General features: G+C 46.0%; 1 protein-coding gene across 2 annotated transcripts in view; it reads left to right on the forward strand.

Annotated features, from left to right (window-relative positions):
• Positions 1 to 4431: 4431 nt before the first annotated feature.
• QSER1 (glutamine and serine rich 1) overlaps positions 4432 to 24800 on the forward strand; it is a 51109-nt gene continuing 30740 nt past the window's right edge. For both annotated transcript variants that reach the window (XM_069965787.1, XM_069965788.1), the window contains exon 1: positions 4432 to 4819. In XM_069965787.1, coding sequence (XP_069821888.1) covers positions 4716 to 4819 — 104 coding nt within the window. In that variant the 5' untranslated portion in view covers positions 4432 to 4715. The remainder of the gene's footprint in view (positions 4820 to 24800) is intronic.

Consider the following 24800-nt stretch of genomic DNA (forward strand, 5'->3'; position numbering starts at 1 on the left):
AAAATACACTGGGTGAACATAGCCTACAAGTTTCACCTTGCCTTTTCCTATTTTGTAAGTAAAAGAAAATAAACAAATTTTCTATCACTGCGCACGGTAAATAGCGTAAGTGCAAAAAATGCCAAAGTGCAAAACTGTAGATTTTTTATCAAATCCAGAAAATCTTGAATAGAAAGTGGTCAAAAAGTTGCATGCTAGATGCAAGCAAGCCACTGTGCCGTATAGATCATGATGCAAAAAAATGACACCTCAAATTCCTCCATAGACAAAAAATAAATAAAATTTCATTAGGCAATAATATTTTTTTCTGATGTCGCTGCATATCTTATGTTGAAAGGGTAGACGCATCTAAGCTGCTCATAGCCCATTGCACATGGAGCACTGAGGATGAAGGAATGTCTCTTACCTTCATCTTCAGCACCATTTCCATGCAGTTTGTAGTGCAATCCTGCGTCTGGTAAGGCCTGATGGTGCACTGGGGGCTTGTATAACCTGCTGATAGTTCCCCTTTAAAGGGCTAAACATGTTTAATATAAACCAGACAGCAAGTGGGCCTCTGTGCTCTCCAATGCCAGGGCTTAATTTTATACCCAGTCCAGCCCTGTTGTATACTTTGTGGCTATAGCTGAGTATGATGTACATGATCCAATGGGACAGTCACCATTTTGGGGTAATGTCCCACCATCCTCATCCCACTGACCCCATGTGTGCCGCCTGCATGCTCTACCTTCATCTGTATGTGTGCAACGCACACATGCAAATAAAGCATTTAAGCTGCAGGGCATATGCGGCACAGGCAGTGTCTCTATACCATGTATGATGACAGTAGAGATGCTCGCTGCTGGGGAGCGGGTGACAGATGAGTTACTGCTTATTATTTTTCTGGTGGGGGCTCAGCACAGAGGGGACCTATAAAACTATATTATCATCTATATATGGGCAAAGAGAAGGACATTATCACCTATATGGGACACAAAGGAGAACATTATAATATATATGGGGATTGTTACGGCCGCGGCGGCGTCCCGCGTTCCGGGCCGCCGCCGCGACCGCTACCTGCCCTATGCAGCAGCCGGTGTCCATAGTCGGGGACCCGGCGCTGCTGTCACCTCGGCCCCGGGGGGCGCCTCACCTCTCCACGCTCCTGTCTCCCGCTGTGCCGGCCGGCGCGCGCGTCCCCGCCTCCTAGGGCGCGCGCGCGCCGGCTGTCTCAGATTTAAAGGGGCAGTGCGCTCCTAATTGGTAGTTGCACCCAATCACTCCCCTATAAATCCCAGCATGCCCTGTCCTTAGTGTTGGAGCCTCTACATGCTTCCCATAGCGTTTGGCCCAGCCCCCTGTTGTTCCTGAGTCCTATCTGTTACCTGGTCCCAGTCCCTGTTCCTGAGTCCTATCTGTTACCTGGTCCCAGTCCCTGTTCCTGAGTCCTATCTGTTACCTGGTCCCTGTCCCTGTTCCTGTGTCCTATCCGTTACCCGGTCCCTAGTCCCTGTTCCTGGTTCCTGTTTCCCTGTCACTCCATCTGTTCCTGCGTTCAGCCTGTCACGTGCGCTCTCACCTGCAGACCTTTGCCAGTGCCATCTCCTGCCTACTGCTCCTGCCACGCCTCGCCTGCCGTCACCAGCAACCAAGCCAGGGGTAGCGACCTGGGGGTCGCCTGCCGCAGCAAGTCCATCCCGCCTTGCGGCGGGCTCTGGTGAAAACCAGCGGCCCCTTAGACTCCGCTCCCTGGTGAGGTTTGTGCCATCGCTGGTGCCGGTCCAGTGGATCCACTACTCCAGGCGTTACAGGGATACAGAGGGTAATGATGTATAGATGGTGAGGATTGGGGCAAAAATGTTTGCCTGGCAGATTTGTCAGAGACGAGGCATTACCAAGAGTGTTCTTCATGATGGCTGAGCCAGACGGAGAAGAAAACAAAAAGTAAGGGGCTCCAATAAGAGAAGATGCCCCCTGTGTACACCTTATGTATCAAGTATATACTGTATGCTATGTGGATATAATTGTGAAATTATAAACATGATGAGTATACTCTAGTGTGTGAGTGTGTGTGTATATATATATATATATATATATATATATATATATATGTTTGTGTGTTACATACTCCAGCAGAATTATTGTTTGCGGTGCAGCTGCTTCATTGCAGTGAGGCACATACTTATATAGTTCCCCTGCTCCCTGCATCTTATTACTGATGCTGCCTGCATGGGGGGCAACAGCCCAGTTACAGGCATTCCACGTCCGTGTTCCGTGCCAAACACGGAACGTGTGAATGCGGCCTCAGGAGACACTTGAAGAAAAATGGGCTGCATGGTCGAGTCGTCAGAAGAAAGCCATTACTGACCAAATGACACAAAGTATCTGGCCTACAATACAAAGGTAATTTGGAATGTTGAGACCAAAATCAAACTTTCTGGTCACAACCATAAATGTTACATTTGGAGAGGTGTCAACAAAGCCCGCGGTGAAAGGAACACCGTTCCTACTGTAAAGCACAGAGGTGGGTTGCTGATGTGTGAGCTACAAAGGCACAGGAAACTTGGTTAAAGTTGAAGGAAAAGATAAATGCAGCACATTATCAGCAAAAACTGGAGGCAAATTTGCACTCATCAGCTGAGAAGCTGCACATGGGACGTACTTGGACGTTCCAACATGACAACCATCCAAAACACAAGGCGCAGTTGACCTGTCATTGGCTACAGCAGAATTAAATAAAGTTTCTGGAGTGGTCATCTCAGTCTCATGACATCAACATCATTGATCCACTCTGGCTTTTTGCCAGGAAGAATGCGCAGCTTTACCATCTAAAAAAATAAAGACTACCACAAAAGATTTCAAGTTGTCACTGATGATTGTGTTCATACTGTATACTATGTGGTTATAGTTGTGTAGAATATACATGATGTGGGTATACTGCTTTAATATATATATATATATATATATATATATATATATATACATATACATATATTATATATATGTATTGAAAGCACAGAAAATCTATATTTCACACACTGTGGAGAATGGATAGCTGTCATTTAATGGGTAATAATCACCATTATTTCAAAACAATAGTCGTTGTTTCAAAATAATGGCAATTATTTGCTATTAAATAATGGCTATCCACTCTCCACAATGTAGATTTTCTGTGTTTTCAATCCACTTCTGGTTTTGGTTGCAAAATACTGACCATAAGGCTATGTTCACACAACGTGAACACCCGGCCGTTCCGTGTGATCTTTCCGGCCACAGAGCTCTGATGCAGGCGCCCGCATCAGAGCTTCCCATAGCCCACCTGTGAACTGACAGGTCCTTCTGCGGCCGGAATTCACAGAATTCCGGCCGCAGAAAACTGACATGTCAGTTTTTTTCCGGCGCCGCATGGGATCCCGGCCGGAACGCATACGATGTGTGTATGCTCCGGCCGGGATCCCATTGAAATTAAGGCATTGTTCCACCCCTCAAAACTACGGCCGTGTACAATGTATATACTGTATGCTGTGTGGGCACCTAGCCTGTGTATAATGTATATACTGTATGCTGTGTGGGCACCTAGCCTGTGTAAGATGTATATACTGTATGCTGTGTGGGCACCTAGCCTGTGTACAATGTATATACTGTATGCTGTGTGGGCACCAAGCTAGTGTATGATGTATATACTGTATGCTGTGTGGGCACCAAGCTAGTGTATGATGTATATACTGTATGCTGTGTGGGCACCAAGCTGGTGTATGATGTATATACTGTATGCTGTGTGGGCACCTAGCCTGTGTACGATGTATATACTGTATGCTGTGTGGGCACCTAGCCTGTGTATGATGTATATACCGTATGCTGTGTGGGCACCTAGCCTGTGTACGATGTATATACCGTATGCTGTGTGGGCACCTAGCCTGTGTATGATGTATATACCGTATGCTGTGTGGGCACCTAGCCTGTGTACGATGTATATACTGTATGCTGTGTGGGCACCTAGCCTGTGTACGATGTATATACTGTATGCTGTGTGGGCACCTAGCCTGTGTATGATGTATATACTGTATGCTGTGTGGGCACCAAGCCTGTGTATGATGTATATACTGTATGCTGTGTGGGCACCTAGCCTCTGTATAATGTATATACTGTATGCTGTGTGGGCACCTAGCCTGTGTATGATGTATATACTGTATGCTGTGTGGGCACCTAGCCTGTGTATGATGTATATACTGTATGCTGTGTGGGCACCAAGCTGGTGTATGATGTATATACTGTATGCTGTGTGGGCACCAAGCTAGTGTATGATGTATATACTGTATGCTGTGTGGATAATAGTTGTGTACCATATACATGCTGAGTGTACTCCCTCTCTATGTATCCATGCTGTGGATATACGGATCAGGGTCCGGCCGTATTGGACTCGTGTCCAGTCCGCAGACGCCGGAGCCTGAGGGGATGACGTCCTCCCCCGTCCCCCCATGGAGGCGGCCGGGCTGCTCGGTCTGGCCTGCACTAGGCCGCTGCCACCAGAAGGGGGAGAGGGAGGAGGCGCCATGACCGATGCATCCTGGGAAATAAACCAACATGGGGAGCAGCTCCGGGCTCAGCATGCACTTCAATCCCACGGAGTGAGAGCCTGACGTGACCCCCCCGCCGCCATAACACGGCCCACTGCGTCACCGCCTCCCGGGGACGATGTGAGGGGGCTGCCAGCGAAGAACCGCAGCCTCTCCCGGATGATGGACAGGAACTACCCGACTCCCACCTTCACCGACCCGCTGGCCCCAGCCTCCCCCGCCGCCTGGGCCTACGAGCGGAGCGCGGCCGGGTTAAAACCCAGGTGAGAAGGGCGACCCGGGTGGGGAGATGGCGCAGGAAAGTCCGGGGATGCGAGGCCCAGTGCTCCAGGCCGGGATTCCCTGTCACAGAGCGAGCGCAGATAGGAGGGAGGGGCCGGCTGTGAGGAGCCATAGCCGGGGAGGACAGGTACCAGAGCCCGGGGATCGTCCCCAGCAGCAGGCCGGACACCCGATCCTGTGACCCATGTCCTCCTGCCCGGGCTCCACTCTGCTTCACCTACTGACCTCATCTGCAACCTGTGGCTCTCCAGCTGTTGTGTGACTACAACTCCCAGCGTGCCCTTACAGCATGTGCTCCTCAGGACTTGCAGGGAGTTGTAGTTCCACAATAGCTGGTAAGTTAGAGGCTGCAGAGGTATTATGTCTGTGGTGCCTGGCATCCACACATGGTGACAGCTGGCAGTGCCCCTGGCAGGACAGGAGCACAACTTTCCTGCCCCCTCCCTGGCTATGTTACTCGATGTTACTCCCAGGGGAGGGGTCTGCCAGGCCTGTATACAGCCAGAAAGCATGGCCGCTGCGCCTGGTGCCTCATTGTAGCCATGGCCATACATCTCGCTGTTACAGAAAGACAATTCCAGATCAGACGGAGGCAGTCAGGCATGATGGGAGTTGTAGTTGTGCTACACCTGGAGAGGGGGGCCCTGTTCTGTATAGCCCAGGCACTGTCATATTGATCTTACACAGCACTGTTACTGCTCCGGTTATCGGCGCGCTGTTTTAGGCTGAAGTCACCGACCAGTCATAGAAAGGAGCAGAAATGATGACACATTTTCTCCATGTCCTACTAATAACCTCTTTCTTTATGACAGTGGTGGGATTATAAGTGGTGAGCAAGTAATTCACATCTGTGATCCAGTTCTAGCCCTAAGGTCTGTTCTTGGTGATGAATGCCGCCATGTTGGTGTGTGGTGTGGTTGGCACCAAGACTGTCGCTATTCTGTTAGCTGAACTCTTGTTTAGTTGACAGCCGCTTTTCCCTTCATATACACACATGTATGTCAGCATGCATGCGCTCTGAAGAGGGGAGCAATCTGCTGCCAGATTCCTTAGGAGGCAGTTTATCATCCAGAGAACAAATGGATCGGGCATGTTGGTATAAAACATATTCTGTGTGCTGTCAGGATAGAGTAGGACCCCCTTACACATTAGATGGTTAGACAGTCCGAGGGAATTAAGTGAGTTTGGTCGCTCTTCATCCAGTATGTATGGGTACTTTGGGATATGGCAGACTCGTATGCACTGCATAGATCACCCCCAGAATACCATAGAAATATAGGGGAGAGTTATCAAGCTGTCTTATAGTAAAATTTCTGTGTCCATAGCAGCCATTCACAGCTCAGCTTTTTCACCAGACTAATATGAGCAATATGAGGTGAGTGGTGATTTATCACAATGAGCAACAATAAGAGCCTCACTAATAGGTATTTTGTGTAATAAAAGCTGGGTAACACATGAAAGGGGGTGCGACATAATAAAAATGTGTGTAAGTTGATTTGTACAAAATGCCACTTCTCATGCTCAATACCCGGCTTGAATGTAGGTCAATACCATGGGGTGTGTATTTTCTGAGGCTCTTGGCTATCGCAGGGCAACTTTTTTTTTTTTCCCCTCCTTCAGACATGTTCCAGTAATGTCAGTGTAAGTGTAAAGTCACAGAGAATTAATTTTTTTGTGGTTTTTACCTGTACATTTGCATATGTGAGGTCTACAGTGAAATCTGGAAGCAGGTAAGCACTGCAACCAAATGTGCATCTGCAGGACCTGCATCCCCCATAGTGTAGGCCCCTCTACTGACTGCAGGACCTTCACCTCCCATAGTGTAGACCCCTCTAATGGCCGCAGGACCTGCATCCACCATAGTGTAGGCTCCCTTTGGCTGCAGAACCTGGATGTCCCACAGTTGTACCAGACTTTGAATAAATTTGGTTATGTAAATATGAAATCAGTGTCAGGATATGTTCACACAGTTGTTCAAACTGGACATTTTTAGCTTTTTGAGCAGTAAAATTACATTTTGTTAACGGTCAAAAAAGTAGTGTCAACAGTACTTTATTGTGCGTAAAAAAAAAACTGCATCCGTTTTGATCCTTTTTTTTTTTTATATATATGTAATGGAATTCAATGGAAAAACGGATGCACACAAATGCATCCGTTTTTTGCAATCCGTTTTTTTTGCAAAACGCATGCTGAAAACGCAGTGTAAACCTAGCCTTAGCAATGTTAGCCTTGCTTTCTTACATACTTGTTATAATTTCTTGTGACGTTGTGGATCAAAGGAGGAAATTGGTAACGGAGAGGCGATCCATATTTTTTTCGTTTTGCTTGTGCTAAAAATAGTAAGGATTTTGGCAGGATTTCTCCACGGTTCAATAGTTCAGGTTCGCGCCACAGGAGTTTATAAAGACAGATCTGTTCCTCCCAGAAAGCAGCGCTCAAGAGTTATCTCACATTCAGCTTTGTATAGAAAGTAAAAGATCATCTCATTTATCAAGGCCTTGTTCTTGTGTTTGATTCGACATAGATTTTGCTAATTCCTAAACCACCTTTTCTTGCAGGTAAATTGTCTCTTCAGGCCCGTTTACATGCTACAGAAAAAACTCTGCAAGACTAATGGGCCTATTCCACGGCCCGATGATCGTTGAGCGAGGGCTTCAGGGATATAGTTACCGATGTCCTTGCAGCCCTTGCAGCATACATTACCTGTCAGGTCTTCTGCTCCACTCCGTCTTCCTCCCCGGGTCCCGCGCGCTCTAGCTTCAGAATGGCCTGTCAGCTTACCGGCCACTCAGACAGGCCATTCTGGAGCTAGAGCGCACGGGACCCGGGGAGGAAGACAGAGCGGAGCAGAAGACTTGACAGGTAATGTATGCTGCTGCTTCTCAAATCGTCGGTCGCCCGCCGTACACTGCTGTTCAACCGTAGCGATGTGCGGTGGGGGAACGATGATTTTAGGTCTGGCCCTAAATGAACGATCAGCCGATGACACGATCATCGGCTGATCGTTCTCTCTATTTCACCGAGCGATAATTGGCCGAATGTTGCCGATTCGGGCGATTATCGTTACTGTGGAATAGGGCCCTAAGGGACCATTTGCAAATCCGCAACATATGGTCTGTGCACGATCTGCATTCTGTGGTCCCGGCATCATCACGCATTATGATACCAGGACCTCCAAAACAGTTTAAATCTTTGCACGTCTGTACTGTGGCCCTTTAGTGTCATTATAAGGTATGAGGTATGTTCATGGGTCACTGAAAAATTCAGTCTGTGTTTTATGGCCTTACATTTCTACTGCTCAATTGCAGTTTTGTTTTTTTTGTGTTTTTTTTTTTTTTGCTGGGGATCCACTCAAAGGTTATACCTCTTGGCGGCGCTAAATGGAGCTAACCCTTGGCTTCTCCCCAGATAGTATACATAATAATCAGCTCACTACCTATTTCCACAGTGATGCCTAAAGTCCGTGCACTGCTGCAGAAACCCCAGTCCCGTGCATGGGATGTGGATTGTTGTCAGACGTGTTGTATATCTGTGCTGTCTGCCCTTAAATTGGTGTCAGATATGCGAATGGGGCTTCATTCCTCTGTATTCCACATAGCTGAGGGCAAATCCTTATGCATATCCCCAGCAAAAATCCATGTGTAGTCAGAGTTTTGACACAGATTTTTTTAGTAAGTGTAGATACTGTCAAAATACAGCTACTTCTACCTAGATTTTCTTTTTCCTGTAAGATTGTGGTAACCCCTTTAACATTGATCCTATATAAGAAGAAAGGGCATGAGTTTCCCCAGAGGCAGTTCAATGTGTGTTTAGGAAGCCAAGAAAAATGACTTCAGGAGTACAAGAAAATAATAGCCATGTGTACAGAGGGTTTATAAGTGTGTATCTATCTAGCTTGGCGTGTGGTGCACAGCGTACGGGCCCTATTCCACTGGCCGACTGACAGGAGAAAACGAGCGCTATTAGCGCTTGTTTGCTCCTTGTTCCCCGCTCGCTGCCGCTGCTATTCTGCGTGGCGGCTGGCCAGGTGATCGCTAGATTGTCCAGGCAGCCCATAGCATACAAACGACACAAGGATCAGCCGTCATGAATGATGTCGGCTTATCGTTCCTTTTATTCCGCAGGACGATTATGGGCCGAATACGGCCGATAATCGTTTCGTGGAATAGGGCCTTTAAGGACTTGTATTCCAGAACATAGACATCAAGTCCAAGACATCCATAGACATCAAGACCAAGTGACCTCTTTTAAAGGAGTTACCCCAAGATTATACCTACAGGAACGACACTGGGACCCCCACTGATCACAAGAATGGAGTAGATGGAGTAGCATCAGGGCTCCAGACTAAAAAATTTACCTGGGAGCCATTGGCTCCTAACCTGAAAAATTTAGGCGCCAAATAGAATATTTGGTCGCCAACATTTTAAACCATGTAAAATTAATGTTATGTTAAATGGGACTTACTTTGTGCAGAGGCCACGGCAGCATCCTCCTCCTTTAGATCCTTTCTTTTCTTAGTTTGAAAACGTTCAACATGGAAACTTGCAACTTGACAACCATATACAGTCTGACTCAGTACTTCAGCTTCACTTGGCTAGCCTTTTAATGAGGCTTACTCTTCTGAACTTGAACTTAAAGGGAACCTGTCGACCCCCGTGCCGCAGTGACAGGCTCCCAACCCCCTGTTAGAACCCCCTATACTCACCTCATCGCGCCGGGTCCTGCTTCTGAAGATGGTGGGGTCACGGAGATCTCAGCCGCTGCAGCCCGGCGTGCGCTGAGAGATGAGTCCAACGCTCATAGAGAATGACGGGAGAGTCCAGCGCTCCGTCATTCTCTATGAGCGTTGGACTCATCTCTCAGTGTGCGTGTCGGGCTGCAGCGGCTGAGATCTCCGTGACCCGACCATCTTCAGAAGCGGGAACCGGCGCGATGAGGTGAGTATAGGGGGTTCTAACTGGGGGTTGGGAGCCTGTCACCCCGTCACCGGGGGAGACAGGTTCCCTTTAAAAGCTTGCAACAGTCTATACATACTGAGCTAGACTTATGACTGCAGCCATAGTGACCCCCCACAAGATGTGTATATAAATAGATATATCTCTCACCTAGTGACTAATGCAAGTGACCCCCTACAATACAGACACCTGAGGGGCCCTGATAATAATAATTGTGCATATATCTATCTCCCAGTGTCTGCAGCCAGTTTGCCCTACACTTATAGATGGCCCTGTCCCCTTATAGTGACCCCCTCCTTTTATAGATGCCCCCTCCTCCCCCCCATTATAGATGCCCCCTTTCCCCCCCCATTATAGATGCCCCCTCTTCTCCCCCCCTTATAGATACCCCCTCCCCTTATAGATGCCCCCTTCTCCCCCCCTTATAGATACCCCCTCCCCTTATAGATACCCCCTCCCCTTATAGATGCCCCCTCCCCCCCTTATAGACCCCCATTATAGATGGCCCCCTCTACCCCCATTATAGATGCCCCCCCCCCCTTTCCTCTATGCTAAGCAGTATTTAAAAAAAACAAACACACAAACTCACCTGACAACCCGCTCCCCCGGTGATCCTCTTCTTCTTCAGGCGCTGTCCCCGGCTGATGCGCGGCTTCCGGGGGTGTCCCGTCCTATCCCCGGCAGTGCGGCGCATCAGTGAGCTCCCTGTACGGCGGGGCTGTGACTTCTGACACAGGAAGCGTCTCTGACGTGCGCTTCCTGTGCCGGAAGTCAGGGCCCCAGGCAGCTCACTGATGCGCCGCGCTGCCGGGGATAGGATGGGACACCCTCGGCAGCCGCGCATCAGCCGGGGGCCCGGACTTAAAGAGACAGCGCGCCGCCGCAGGGGCCAGTCGCAAATGGCGCCCAGATTAATAAATCTGGGCGCCATTTGCAAAATGTCAGTCACATTGGCGACCATTTTGGTCGCCATCTGGAGCCCTGAGCATGCTTGACCCCTGATCCATTCACTCTAGGAACAAGGCACCTCCGTTTTTGTATGGTGGTAAAGCATATTCCTCCACCCACTCAGTATGGGAAGGGGGAGGGGGAGAGGAACCTTAGCTTTTGTGATCAGTGGGGGTCCCAGCAGTAGCCTCACTATTGATCAGATAATTATCACCTATTCTTTGGGCGGATTTTATTCCGGGTATAACTCTTTACATAGCAGATACAGCCCAACTAACTGATGCTGATCCTATCAGACCTTCAGGACTGTAATCTGCCCGCAGCAACCAATCTCAGCTCAGAGTTCAGTTCTGTTAGAATAAAAGCTAAGCAGTGTGAAGTTTACACCGCTTTCTATATTACATAAATCTGGGCCTTTGTCCTCATATATCTGACTGATGTATATAATGCTAGAGGTGCGGTATAGAGGTGCGGTATAGACTAACACTAAGTGATCAGTAGGAAAAATACCTGTACCCCAATAACGCAGGATTATACACTGTGGCCTAGATGTACTAAATTTATCCAATAACACTTTGGAGACCCTTTTCCCCTGGGTCCCAAAAGGGACGTTGAGTAATTTGCTACACACTTTAAGTGACCTATAGTTGGTCTAAACTTATTGAAGAAGGTCTTCAGGTTCAATAGGTTTGCCAAACAGCCTGCTTCACACTGATCAGTCTGGCACAACTGAAGACTTAGCTTATAGCCGTGGGTGCATAGTCGCAGCCACAAAATCCTGTATTTTTCTTCCCAGTCTGGTTGTAGCGTTCCTCTATGGCGCCACCTCTGGTGAATCTAAATATAAACATCCCTGGTGTTAATTTGTATCCATCAGATGTAACACCAGCAGCATTTGTATTCATAGACGGGACACTGCTCTGTGTAACCAGGCAGACCTGACGTCTATATTGGGCTTTTCCTCCGTGTGTCCTTGTTATAGATATTTTATGTGATGGATTATACACGTTCTGCAGGCAACATATATATGTGTGTTTCTCAGTAAGACAGCAGGCTAGGCAGTTGTTGCTGTGATGTAATGTCTGACTCCTCGCATAAGATCAGTAGATTTATTTTCCCTATATGCTAATGGCAGCGGCTGCTGGGAGGGGGAGATGAGCACTGCCAAAAGTTAAAAACTTTTATTTTTACATGTTACGACCATGAAGTTTTCATGATATGCAAAACGCCATTCAGGAGCTTGATGAAAAAGTCTTTATAGCAGGTGTCAGATACACACGTGTGACATAGTGCCTAATGATTGATTGATTTCAAAGAGCATCCTTGTAGTGTCCTCCATGTTCCCTATGGTGGTGCTGCCGAGCATTGAATACTTTTAGCCACATTACAGCTTATCTTATGGCTGATCGCTGTTTATCTACACAGATCTTTTCTGAGGGTGGGATTAGACAAAGCGATTCTTTTTTTTTTTTTTTGTTTGATCAACAATAGATTGCTTTTGAGAACAATCTGCAACGACTGACTAGAATATACGAAACGATAGTCGTTGTTGCGATTGTTATATGCTCATTCACAACAACCCACACAGCATGTTTCATCTGTGAACGACTTATTAGATGAACAGACATGCGGACAATCATACTACCAACAATGTTTTTGGTTGAAATACGACGAAGAATGACTTTATTGTTTGTCATTTGACGGCTAGGTGTTATAACACCGGCAGATAATCTCTCATTTTCAGACATTTTAGCGAGTTTTTAAACGATAATAGGGCACTTAAAACATTTCGGACAACTCTTTTAAGGGAACCAATCGCTCCAAAAATGTCCATAAAGCTAAGGAAATGTGCTAGTACATCACCCAGTACGCTTCCTAAACAGACCCCTGTAACCTGTGTCCCCTGCTTGATTAATCCAGAGTTTTACTTTTATAAAGTTCTGAGCTGTATGCAAATTCTGGCCAAGTAGTCATCTGGGCGTGTGGCTCCTCCATGTAGTCACAGTCCTGGGCGGGTTGCAGTGCTGTAATCACACCTCTCTTGGCGTGATTGAAAGCAGTGTACACTGTGACGTCACCCAGGGGCCAGCATTGCACATCGGTGGCGTGCCGACGTCTTTACTACAATGCACATGCGCAGAACAGCCGGAGAAGACGGTGCTGTACTGCGCCTGCACGGCCTAGTGCAGCAGTGTCGTCTTCTGCTGTACTGCAAATGCGTGGCGTGCAATGCCCGTCCCCGGGTGACGTCACAGTGTACAATGTTATCCATCACGCCCACAGGGCCGTAATTACAGCGCTGAAACCCGCCCAGGACCGTGGATTAGCCACACACCCAGATGACTACTTGGCTGGAATTAGCATACAGCGCAGAACTTTATAAAAGTAAGATTCTGGATTAAACAAGCAGGGGATGCAGGTTACAGGGGGGTATATTTGGGAAGCGTGCTGGGTGATGTACCAGCACTAGAGATGAGAGAACCTCGAGCATGCCCCCAGTCCAGTGCTTCTCAAACTGTGAGGCGCCCCCTAGTTGTTGGTGAGGCCCAGCTGGGGAGCCAGTTTTCACTAAAGTGACTGATCTGCACAGTCCTTTTGCTGTTTGCAGAAATCTCAGTTTTAGCAACATAATTAACTTATTTTGTACTTGCTCTATTAGTATAGAGAGCTTGGGAGATGGGTGAAAGGAAGCCCTAGCATTATTTCCAGCTTTTAAATGGACTTTCACCACAGATAGTGAGGCCCAGGCATCCTCTTGGTCAGTCTGGTGAGGCGCAAGCATTGCCTTGGTCTGTTGGGTGAGGCTCCAGTAGAAAAAGTTTGAGAAGCGCTGCTCTAGTCGATCTGAATCCGAACTTTCGGCATTTGATTAGCGGTGGCTGCTGAAGTTGGATAAAGCCCTAAGGCTATGTGGAAAACATGGATATAGTCATTGGCTGTATCCATGTTTTCCAGACAACCTTAGAGCTTTATCCAAGTTCTGCAGCCCCAGCTAATCAAATACCGAACATTCGGGTTCGGATCGACTCCAACCCGAACCCGATTCGCTCATCTCTAACCAGCACGTTTCCTTAGCTTTATGAACTTTTTGGGCGTGATTGGTTCCCTTTAGGTCCTGTTCCCACTGAGCAAAACTAGCGGAATTGGGAGGCGTGCGCTCCTGCCCTGTCCGCCCTGAAGAATGAACATGTTCATTCTTCAGCGCGGACAGAGTAGGAGCGCGCACGTCCCATAGACTCCCATTATGAGCGGGAGGCTAACGGCATTCCGCCGCGGAATTCCGCTAGTTTTGCTCAGTGGGAACGGGCCTAAAAAGCCTAGTAACAGCATATTCCCTGTAACCCAGGCCACATGGTGACTTACAGGAAGATTGCAGGACTAGCAAAACTAATATCTCCTATGGGGTTACAAAATCTGCATCCACAGGTCAGTTTCCATGCCTTTTGCGATTGTATTTTTCTTGAGGCATAGGTTTTCTTCCTTATCATACCCCTTCAATTTCAGCCATCGATAATCAAATGCAGAGTGTTGGCGTTGGAGGAATCTCAGCATGCTCGAGGTTCACTCATCTCTCTTTCTTATCTAATTCACATTGCGGCCTCTGTAATGCACTGTGGATTTTCTGTGTGCAAATCTGCATGGCAAACCCACAGCAAGTTTGGGTTTGTGCCACCGTTATTGCTGTTAACATAGCTGAAAAATGGATTTATTTAGCAGTGTTATACAGGGCCATATGGATTATACATCAATGAATCAGTTTCCGTGCAGCCTGTAACGCTTCCTGATCTCTATCACTGGAAAGTGGTGGTCTGCATTATGTCATTCCTAGCACATCTCCGGGAATCTTCCAGGGATTCATCTACATGAACTGTGTAGTATTGTTATCTCCCTGTAACCTCTGATAATAGGTTATTATTTATACACTTCTCACCATTACAGTTAGGAGGAGCTCACCGGCTGGGGATAGCTTAATATAATTCTCCTCCTTCTACAGCCTGTCTACCCATCACATCCCAGAAGAGACCAGACTGCAAACTGGTAATTTAGAAGAAGAACTGGTTTTTTAATGGCTGATAAAGATCTTTCCGTCACATGGTCGGCAGTCCTGCTTTATACAATGTATTTATGTCCATCTATTACATTTAACTGCACTTCTCTTCTGCTTTCCGTTTCTGCTAAAATCCATTAATGACTGACGGCAATTATAATGTGTCACCACTATAAATGCCAAACAGCAGCTTTATTGCAATGCAGATACAAAATTTTTTTTTTTGCGTGTGTTGATCCAAGGCGTATTCCCATCCCAGTGTACCCCTCTACACTTTTCCCTCGCGTGGTCCAGTTAGCCAGTGCATGCATGTACTATACCACTGTGTAGAAAATAAGGCCAGCACCACTTCCTCTTATACATGCATCATGGTCAAATATTTCTCTGAGAGTAGACTGGTCATAGTCATACCAGCTGATTTGGTAATGTTTTCCTACATTTTGTCATGTGGTAAGCCTATACTACATCCTGGTGTGACTCTGAAGCCTCTCTAGGTAATGGCAGATATATGGTAAAGAAGTGAGAACTTATAAAGGGTTATATTTTAAAGGGCCTTGTAGCTGAGAAGATTCCAAGTGCCAGTGATGGAAGAAGCTATTCTATTGTAAGCTGCCAGAGGGGGAAGGAGATAGATTTAGTATTAGAGCACAGCTTAGCAGCAGCTCCAATGGGGGGGGGGGCATGTGGAAGAAATAGAGGAGAAGGTTTTTTTATATACACTGTCAATTGCTTTAAATGCTTTTACCGGCATTTCAGGACTTTTGGTAGGAAAGTGCTGCATCAGCAGAATGTGTGGTGAGCCGGCTCTGGTGAGAATTATAGCCTATACACTCCAGATTGTTTCTTGGGAATTTATTAGATTCCAGCTGATTTGTTTTATCACATTGGAGGAATACTCTGCAGAAGCAGTGTATCACCCTATTAACTACATATAGAGATACTTGGGATGCATCCCCTGGTTTACATTAACTGTTTTTAGTGCTACAGGCAGGACAAGATGGTTCTCCTTCTCTGTTCTCTAGCTGTCTAGAAGCCTGAGCTCTGTCATCCCAGCAGAAAATGGAAAGGTTCTGGATGTTCTCTGCAACATTTCTACAGTCTGTCTGTTTCAGGAGCTGGACAAAATCCTATAAACTGTTAATCTGAAAACAACCCTAGTAACTTTGCCTTGGTTCTTAGCTTGGAGTATGTAGTGCTTTTCCTGTTGTGGTATATTATCACGGTGGGGAGACATGCACATTTTGGAGTATGCTGGCGTGTCTGTTAGTAATGCGACAAATTATCAATACTGAAATGGGTTTAATACCAGGATTCCCTGGATTTCAATACTCTGTTAAGCTGCATTTAACATACAGTATAACGCAGAAAACATGGCGGGCAGCAAGAGGAATTTCTGTCATCTTTTGTGTGTGACACCCCCTGAGGCCAAATTTGCAGATTTTTGGTCACCTCCCATCCCCTCCAGTCTGTCTCACGTCCCTGCCCTGCTGGCATGTCATTACGTCAGGATCTCGAGCACTGCCATCAGAGCGGGGTATGAGCCTGATGGTGGTGCTCGAGATCCCGGCATAATGACAAGAAACAGGAGGCGGGGCTGTGAGGCAGACTGGAAGTGTGCCAGTGCTCAACTTTACCTCATTAGCATATTGGATTAGGGCAAAAAAAAACGGCAACCGTGCGACCGATTGAAAAAAAGCTCCACAATTGCTGATTCTCCACAGCAGTGCTGACAGGCTGGTATGTAAACCTCAGTATTGACTGTTAGATGGTACATTCGCTTTAAGGGCCAGTTCACACAGAGCAAAAGCAGCGTAACTCTCCGCCACGGAATTCCGTCTGCCTCGGTTTCACACAGTCTCTCTATGGGAGGGCTTGCGCACCTCCGCTCTTCACGTCAATTCTTTGAGCGGGGATCGACGGAAACATGAGCCCTCCCATAGACAGACTGTGTGAAACTGAGGCAGGCAGAATTCCGTGGCGTAGAGCTCCACTGCCTTTCCTCCATGTAAACTGGCCCTAAGTCTCGAAATAATAAAGGAACTCAAAATTCTGGCATAGTGACATCACTAGTCTCTGTAGAGCTTATGGTCCTTTTACACGGAACGATTTATCGTTCGAATTTGCACGGTAACGATCGAATTCGTACGATCGTACGTGTAAACGCAGCGAACGGTCAAACGACAAGCGATAAATCGTTCATTTTGATCTTTCAACATGTTCACAAATCGTTGATCGTTCGCAAATAATTCGCAGATCGTCCAGTGTAAACAGTCTTTCAACGATTTCACCTATGTGTGAGATAGGCTTAAACGATCGCATAGCGAATTTTCCGTACAATGTATTGTTCCGTCTCAACGCTGATCGTTATAAAAAAAATTGTTCATTCAAAATCGGTAATCGTGCGATCGGGCGAATTATCGCTCTGTGTAAAAGTACCATTACACATAGGGTTTTCCATAGAAACACTTCTAAGCACATTTCCTAGATCTGTGCCGTACCCCTTCTATTTGTCACAGCTTCTCATGTGGTCATGTTTCTGTCCGCTGCTTACGCATCATCACTAGTCTGGGCAGGGGTCAGGGTCTAGCATTCTCTTCTTTTTTTTCTTCTGCGCTGGGAGACAGTCTGCTGACCTGAAAAAGCCTTTTGCCTGTGAGCCACTACCACACAGCCATACTGCACTGTTACCACATGCCAATGATACAGGCATACTGCTATATACAGTGGTACATGCGAGAGACAACTGCAAACAAACATACCTGTGCATATTGTTCCCTATTCTTTCCTAGTAGCACAGATTTTTTATTTATTTTTTTGTAGGAAAAATTAATGGAAACGGGAACCTTGTTTGGAGCTAAGCGGCTGCAATGTGCTGCACATTGTGCTTATGCTTAGCTCACTGTACAGACAAGTGTTTTATGCATAATGCAGCCCTCCAGACATCATTCATTTTCATTAGTGTTGGAAGGTGAGTGGTCCCATTCACTTGCAGCCAACAGAGGTCATGAACATGGTAGAATATTAGAAAGTTGCAAAACCTATGGGGTATGAGTACAGGAAATCCCTATAACCTATCTTGGAGTTATGGTATATATGTGTTACATGTAAAAGCCGTATAAAGTACAATACCGGACACTATAATGGGGATGTGATAGACCTTACTGAAGCTAGTAGTTTCTGTCCAGCAGCAACACGGTTACAATTAGTCCCTATGATGGCAAAGAAACTGGGAAATATTAGAGCAAATGTAAACCTAACCTAAAAACCATGTATACCAGACCACACACGCACACTTTCCTTCCTGACAGATCACCAGTTCGGGTTTCCTTTGTATAAATTTTGCCTCGTAACATTTAACATGTTTTATGCTTCATATAAAAGCCTTCTGTACAAATATATCCCCTCGTCGCACCCGTAATATAATAGTGCCCCCCATTCTCCTGAGCATGTTTATAGGGCTGGAGTCTAAATATTTGAGACACTTTATCTCACTTGCTGAATGTCCTATGTTTATGATCCTTCTGGCCTTGTACTTGCTCGGATTATTCCATTGCTGTAGACTTCACATGTTGTCATGGGATGGATTTCTGAAGAATAAAGCTCACATTCCCCTAGTAATAACCCGATAAAGGGGGCTAAAAAAAAACTCCATAGAGCAAATTTAGTATTTTCAGTAGCCTTTTTTTTTCTAGTATGAGTCCAGTTTTAGGCTGCTGGAGATGGAGAAGTCTGATCTGTGGGATTTGGAGATCTGCCCCTCTTTGTCTTGTTGTTTCTGGTTCAGGTAAACTGTGAAAAATGTGTATCCATCTCGTGCCCCATGGCCATTCAGGCCCCACTCAGATCAGAATTCAAGAACTCAAATTGTTACAAAATTTAATGTATGACACAGATAGTAAAATGTGCCAATTCGCTCATTGTTCTGCGCTCCAGATGTTGCTCGTGGAAAATGTTGACTCTGTCCAGCTGAGCCGTTTTCCAGCATTTTTACCGCTGGGACTAATGTAGGCAAAATAGATGGACTGGAAGCAGGTGAGGCAGGGATTAGCGACTCAGCACTGGCATCGCCTCAGTAATCAAGGCAGGAAATATAGATTTTTAAGCAGCTTTTCTCCTATAAGTGCATGATTTTCTTATAGCCCACTACTGCACAGCCTTCTGCTTGGGTGCAGCTAGTGATAATGGTGCTACAGATCAAATCGCTAACATAGCAAGAACATTTCTGGGAGTCGTGGATAGAAGGCAAACATAATGCTGCAGTTTTGTAGCTTAGGTCAGTACCCTTCCCTCCCCTCTAACTGCCCCTCCCCTGTCACACCGTGCCTTTCACTGCCCCTCCCCTGTCACACTGTGCCTTTCACTGCCCCTCCCCTGTCACACTGTGCCTTACACTGCCCCTCCCCTTTCACACAGTGCCTTACACTGCCCCTCCCCTGTCACACAGTGCCTTACACTGCCCCTCCCCTGTCACACAGTGCCTTACACTGCCCCTCCCCTGTCACACAGTGCCTTACACTGCCCCTCCCCTGTCACACAGTGCCTTACACTGCCCCTCCCCTGTCACACCGTGCCTTACACTGCCCCTCCCCTGTCACACAGTGCCTTACACTGCCCCTCCCCTGTCACACCGTGCCTTACACTGCCCCTCCCCTGTCACACCGTGCCTTACACTGCCCCTCCCCTGTCACACCGTGCCTTACACTGCCCCTCCCCTGTCACACCGTGCCTTACACTGCCCCTCCCCTGGACTGTAGTATATCAAGATAAGCTATTCGGGTTCAGTCATACTTACTTTTTCAAAGTGAAATACGCTGTGTCTTAGACTTTAATGGTAATAAAAATCATAAAAGAATATGTAGTAGTATCTTCTTTTAATTAGTAGTAAACATAGGTAATACCCTTTAAACAACCTACAAATCTTTGGCCATGCAGAGACTATGGCAGTATATCTGATGTACATTAGTGCTGAAATTGACCTGCCCACTATTTGCATGTATGGAGACACGCAATAATCAGTTGTTTGTGTAAACATTGGGAGCGTCTATTCTCATTTGCATCTTTGTTGTATACAACGACTGTAACAGCAAATCCCCCTTGAAGAATTTTTATTTTTTTTATTTCCCTGTAGGTTGGTGTGCACATGATGGGAACAGCCCAGGGTTTTCCTTTGTATATTTTTGCAATAAAGTAATCATGGGTTACTACAGACAGTATCCTGTGGGGAGAGAAAGTGTGTGTGTCTCTGGTAATCCAGATGGTGCCGCTCTTTGCCATCACAGTACTGTTCTAGAATAAAGTATTTAGACAAACTAAAGCGGAGTTCACACTGCGTTTTTGCAGTCCATTTAATGTATTCATTTTAAATGGTCAATTTTAACATACACAAAGATGTTTAACCGTTTTTGTGTACACTAAAAAAAAAAAGATATGTTTGACACGTGGCCAATGTCTTGCAAACGCCAAAAATGCTATGTGTAAGTTTTTCTGCAAGTTCCCTGAAGATTTCACTCTTACACATTTAAAGGGGGAAAATCTGCTGGAAAAATGTACACCTATCCTAAATAAAATAAAAGGGTTGCGTCACCGGAAACTGATGGCATATAGTAAGTTCATACCAGTGTCAGTAGAACTGAAGCTATCACATTATTGCTGGTCAATAGCGTAATTTGGTGGGGGCAGAGGGGGCGGCCGCTCCCGGGCCCACACAGGCAGGGGGCCCACTGAAGATTTTGCCAGTTAATACTGTCTGCAAAAGCTATTGCAGACAGACTTAACAAATGTCTATTGGCTGTAGGTGGCCCCTTGCCAGCAACCAGGGCTCCTGGGCCCTAACGGCTACCGAATGTTGTGTCTGACTATTTAGCTGTATGCCCTTGTATGTGAGGAGAACACACAGTTGAATGCAGCAGGGTGAATGACAAGGCGAAGAGAGCATCGGCTCTCCACCCTGCCAATCACTGTTGTGGCCACTAGAGGCCATTCCCTCCCATGGAGCTGTGGAACATGAGTGATGTCACTCGTGCACTCAGAGAGCAGGGAGAGAGCTGAAATCAGAAGACTACAGTACAGGTAAGTATGGCTTTTTTCCCTTAGTTATAGAGGAGGAGACCTATGTGGGTGGGGCTAACTCCTGGGAAGGATGTTATCTATGGGGGTTGGGATATGGGATGTTCTGGCTAACTGAAAAGGGGGTTCCTTATCTGGAGGTACAGTCTACTTACAGTGGTAGTGGTGGGGGGTTGCCTGCACTAGGAGGATTACCAGGGAGATTACTGCCTACATGGAGGATACTACCTTTTTGTGTGTGTGTGGGGGGGGGGGAGGAGGATTGCCTGCACAGAGAGGTCTAAATACTAGATAGATGCACAGAGGCAGTACAACTTCTATATGAGGGCACAGAGGGCCCTAACTACTACTACATAGAAACAGAGGGAAATAGTTACTATATTGGGGCACAGAAGGCCTAACTACTATATGGATGCACAGAGAAGCTGAATTTCAATATGAAGGTACAGAGGGGCCTAACTACTATATGGGGGTGCACAGGGAAGGTCTATTGTACAGCATTTGTACTATACATTTACTCTATTGGTACTGCGGGTATCTCTTTTGGGTGTTGCCTATTTGGTCACTGACCATCAGCTATGGTGTAGTGCTTATGCTGCCCAAAAGATATTAGACAGATAAATATGAGATAGAAGAATTAATGGATGGCTAATTAGAAAACAGAAACAGCACCACAGCTTGCTCTATGTTGTTTGTGGTATTACAACTTGGTTCCATTCTCTTTTAGTGGAACTGAGCTGCACTACCACATCCAAGCTTTGGAGGAGAGTGGCGCTGTTTCTGGAAAAGGCAGCTATGTTTTTGCAATGCTGGATAACCACTTTAATTTTTACATGGTTATATATGTGAAATGTAGAAAGTCTTTTCCACTGTTCTCTGTCCCTGTTCACTATGAATAATGGAGTAGAAAATACCCTTTATTATTCGGAAATCATTGTCATCTGCTGAGGTTCCCTATGGGTAATACAATCGGTTGGGGGCCTACTGAGACTCACTGGCCCCCCCTAAGTTGAACCCCTAGCTACGCCCCTGTTGCTGGTGTAATAGGAAAGCAGGGTGCCATTTCTGCTCTGTACATCTTTCTCCAGGGGCTGTGTTGTTGGCCCAGTGACTGTCCGTCCTTGTCCTGTCTCGTTCTAGCCATCCATGGGCCAAGTGATAAATGCTTTAGACTGGAATGCTCCTCCTGATATAATATTACATTGCATTACTGCCATACTGTCTGTCACATGGGTTACAGAGTAAGCCTGTCACAGTATAACAACCTTATACACCACAGTGTGAATTTGATATTTTGTAGTAACCTTTTCTGCACTAATCCGAAGCGGGGGGAAATCTTTCTGTGTTAGTTGCACCCCTCAGCCTGATTTTCTACTAGTCTTCTCGTAATGTCTCAATTGACAGCTCCGTATAAATGACTCTCGCTGGTATCGGGAAGGAAGCCTGCTGTTTCCATATCAAGTCTTCCACGGTTGTCGGAGACATTCTGGGGACAATGAGTGGCTCGCTGTTTGACACGTCAGCTTGAGAGCTGGCAGCACTGGCAGTGTGTGCAAGATGTTGGCTGCCTTCCAGCACCCCTTCATGATAATGGCCTATGCTTTCCAACAGGGAACATCTTAGGCTTTTCAATTATCTCACCATACTTCATAACAAGGTGTTTGGCCTGGATGAACTTTACAGAGACTCACGCAGTTGTAGAGGGGTTTTGTGAAGCAGGTGGCTTATTTAGCAGGTGTAAACCACTGTATAGATTTTTTTTCCTTTTAACTAGTTATCATTTCTGAAAAACTGCAAAAAGCTCAAGAGAAACTCTGAATCTGATGGATTGCAGCAGTGAAGAATGGAGGGCTGTGAAATGTACTGCTGGTTTTAGGACATCTGACAGTGAATGACCTGCAAGTAACTGCGACATGACAGTCGGCGCAAAACCCAAGCCTACTTGGAAGGTTTAGCAGATACACAGCAACTTGTAACAGAACCTATGTACCGAAATGCTTATAAAATAAAAAAATTTCAAATTTTGCAAATATACTTTATTTCAAAGTCCACCACCATTTTACGTCCACAGCTCCTCTGCAGAATTTCTTTATATATTCCTGAGGCGCCTATAGGGGCAGCTTTTGTGCTCGCTCTTTCCATGGGCTATGGAGTCTGTTCGTTCTCTTGGCTTTATAACAAAGGAGAATGTTTGGGTCATTGTAAAATTTTAGTGATGTGAAATATTTGGGTGTAAATATTTGCCCGTAAGTGACTGGATTAACATCCAAATGGTGTGTGAGAGCTGTTGGCTAAATGAACACAGCTATGTAGAAGGTATGGCTTGAGAAGGATCGGAAGACCTCTAGTGGAGTTCTCTATGGGGAGAGGTATGCCACAGCTAATCAGAGAACAAAAGTGTTGCGCAGATATTTTCAGTCATTCCTGACCCCTATCTCCATCGATATAGTCAGTGGACAGGAAGAGCCAACAAAACTCAAGCTCCTTTGTATTAGTCACAGCCTTTGGTGCATAGTTAGAGGATGTGTGATCCTAAAGAGCTTGGCAGCAGACTGCTCTGGCAGGGACATCCTACCTCTGTGAATGGCAACCCACAAAGGGTCCTATTACACCAACAGATATCTGACAGATTTTTTTTAGCCAAAACCAGGAATGGACTATAAACAGAGAACAGGTAATACATGAAAGACTGATATTTCTCCTCTTAAATCCATTCCTGGCTTTGGCTTAAAAAAAAAAATCTGTCACATAATGTGTTGGTGTAATGGGGCCCTAAGGCCTGGGTGTGATAAGAAAGTGACACCTGAAGGATTTTGGTTTCTGGAGCTTTCCACTATTCTTGCAGACTGGCAACCTTGTCCTTCTAAAATCAGGAATGGTTGTGAATGACATTGGGATATGTATGATAGTGTTCCTAATATCAGTAGTCTGGATATAACTTCTATATAATGCCTGTGTGCTGTTCTCTAAAGTAGACCGGGTCCAGTGTATCTTTAGTGTCATTTCCCATTACTTTGGGAAGCCGAGCTGGTTGATCAGAGCCTTTATTAGTGTCCATATATTGCATACATTGCAGCAGTTAAATATTTCTGCTCCTCCGCCGTATGGATTTACTTAATGCCGGCCTGATCCAGTTACTATAATTATCCTGCCATCTTCCGTCATTTTCTTGTAATTCTCTCTACATGTGGGATTGTAAAATGAACCTAGTTTTATCCCTCCATGCAGCTGTACAATACAATTTGTAACTATATTTGATCTTTACGTTTTGTCTTAAGAGATGAGGGAACCTCGAGCACCTTTGGGTTTGTCCGAACCAGAGCGTGCAGCCCTAAGAAGTCCTGGAAACGTAAATATAGGGCTATAGGCTGTAGCCATGTTTTTCAGGACTCCCTAGGGCTGCATCCAACAACTTAAGCCACAGATTACATACAGTACATCCCACTAACCCTAAAAGTTAGATGTGATCAATCCAACCAGGCATTGAACCTCCGGGGACCATCTGACATGTTTATTGGAGTGCTACAATTCCTTTTGATCCGCTGACCAGTGGGTGTAGAGTAGTCATCTCTGCGTTTACGGTGATAAAAATTTGCTCTGACTAAAAAAAAAAAAAAAAAATCTATTCTATTGTTTGGTAGATGTATTTTAGACTTTTCTTAATGTGGCCATACATTTTTAATAATTATCCCTGCTGACCTCCCCATACATACATGAATGGTTGACATGGCTGGATGTTTGTGTCCTCCTTGGGTAAGAGCATGGGTGAGCCACAGCCCATGAGGCTAGCTTATACCTCATAGGACAAAAGGGTCAGGCGGTGCAAATCCAACATGCCTGACCCTTTTCTCTACCATCATCATCTGTAGGTGGTTGTTCGGGAGGTCACCATAAACCCAGTTTACAAGAGGTAAATCTATCCTAAATTCATCGCACCCATCACTT

This window comes from Dendropsophus ebraccatus, chromosome 4 (genome assembly GCF_027789765.1).
Source record: "Dendropsophus ebraccatus isolate aDenEbr1 chromosome 4, aDenEbr1.pat, whole genome shotgun sequence".
NCBI lineage: Eukaryota > Metazoa > Chordata > Amphibia > Anura > Hylidae > Dendropsophus > Dendropsophus ebraccatus.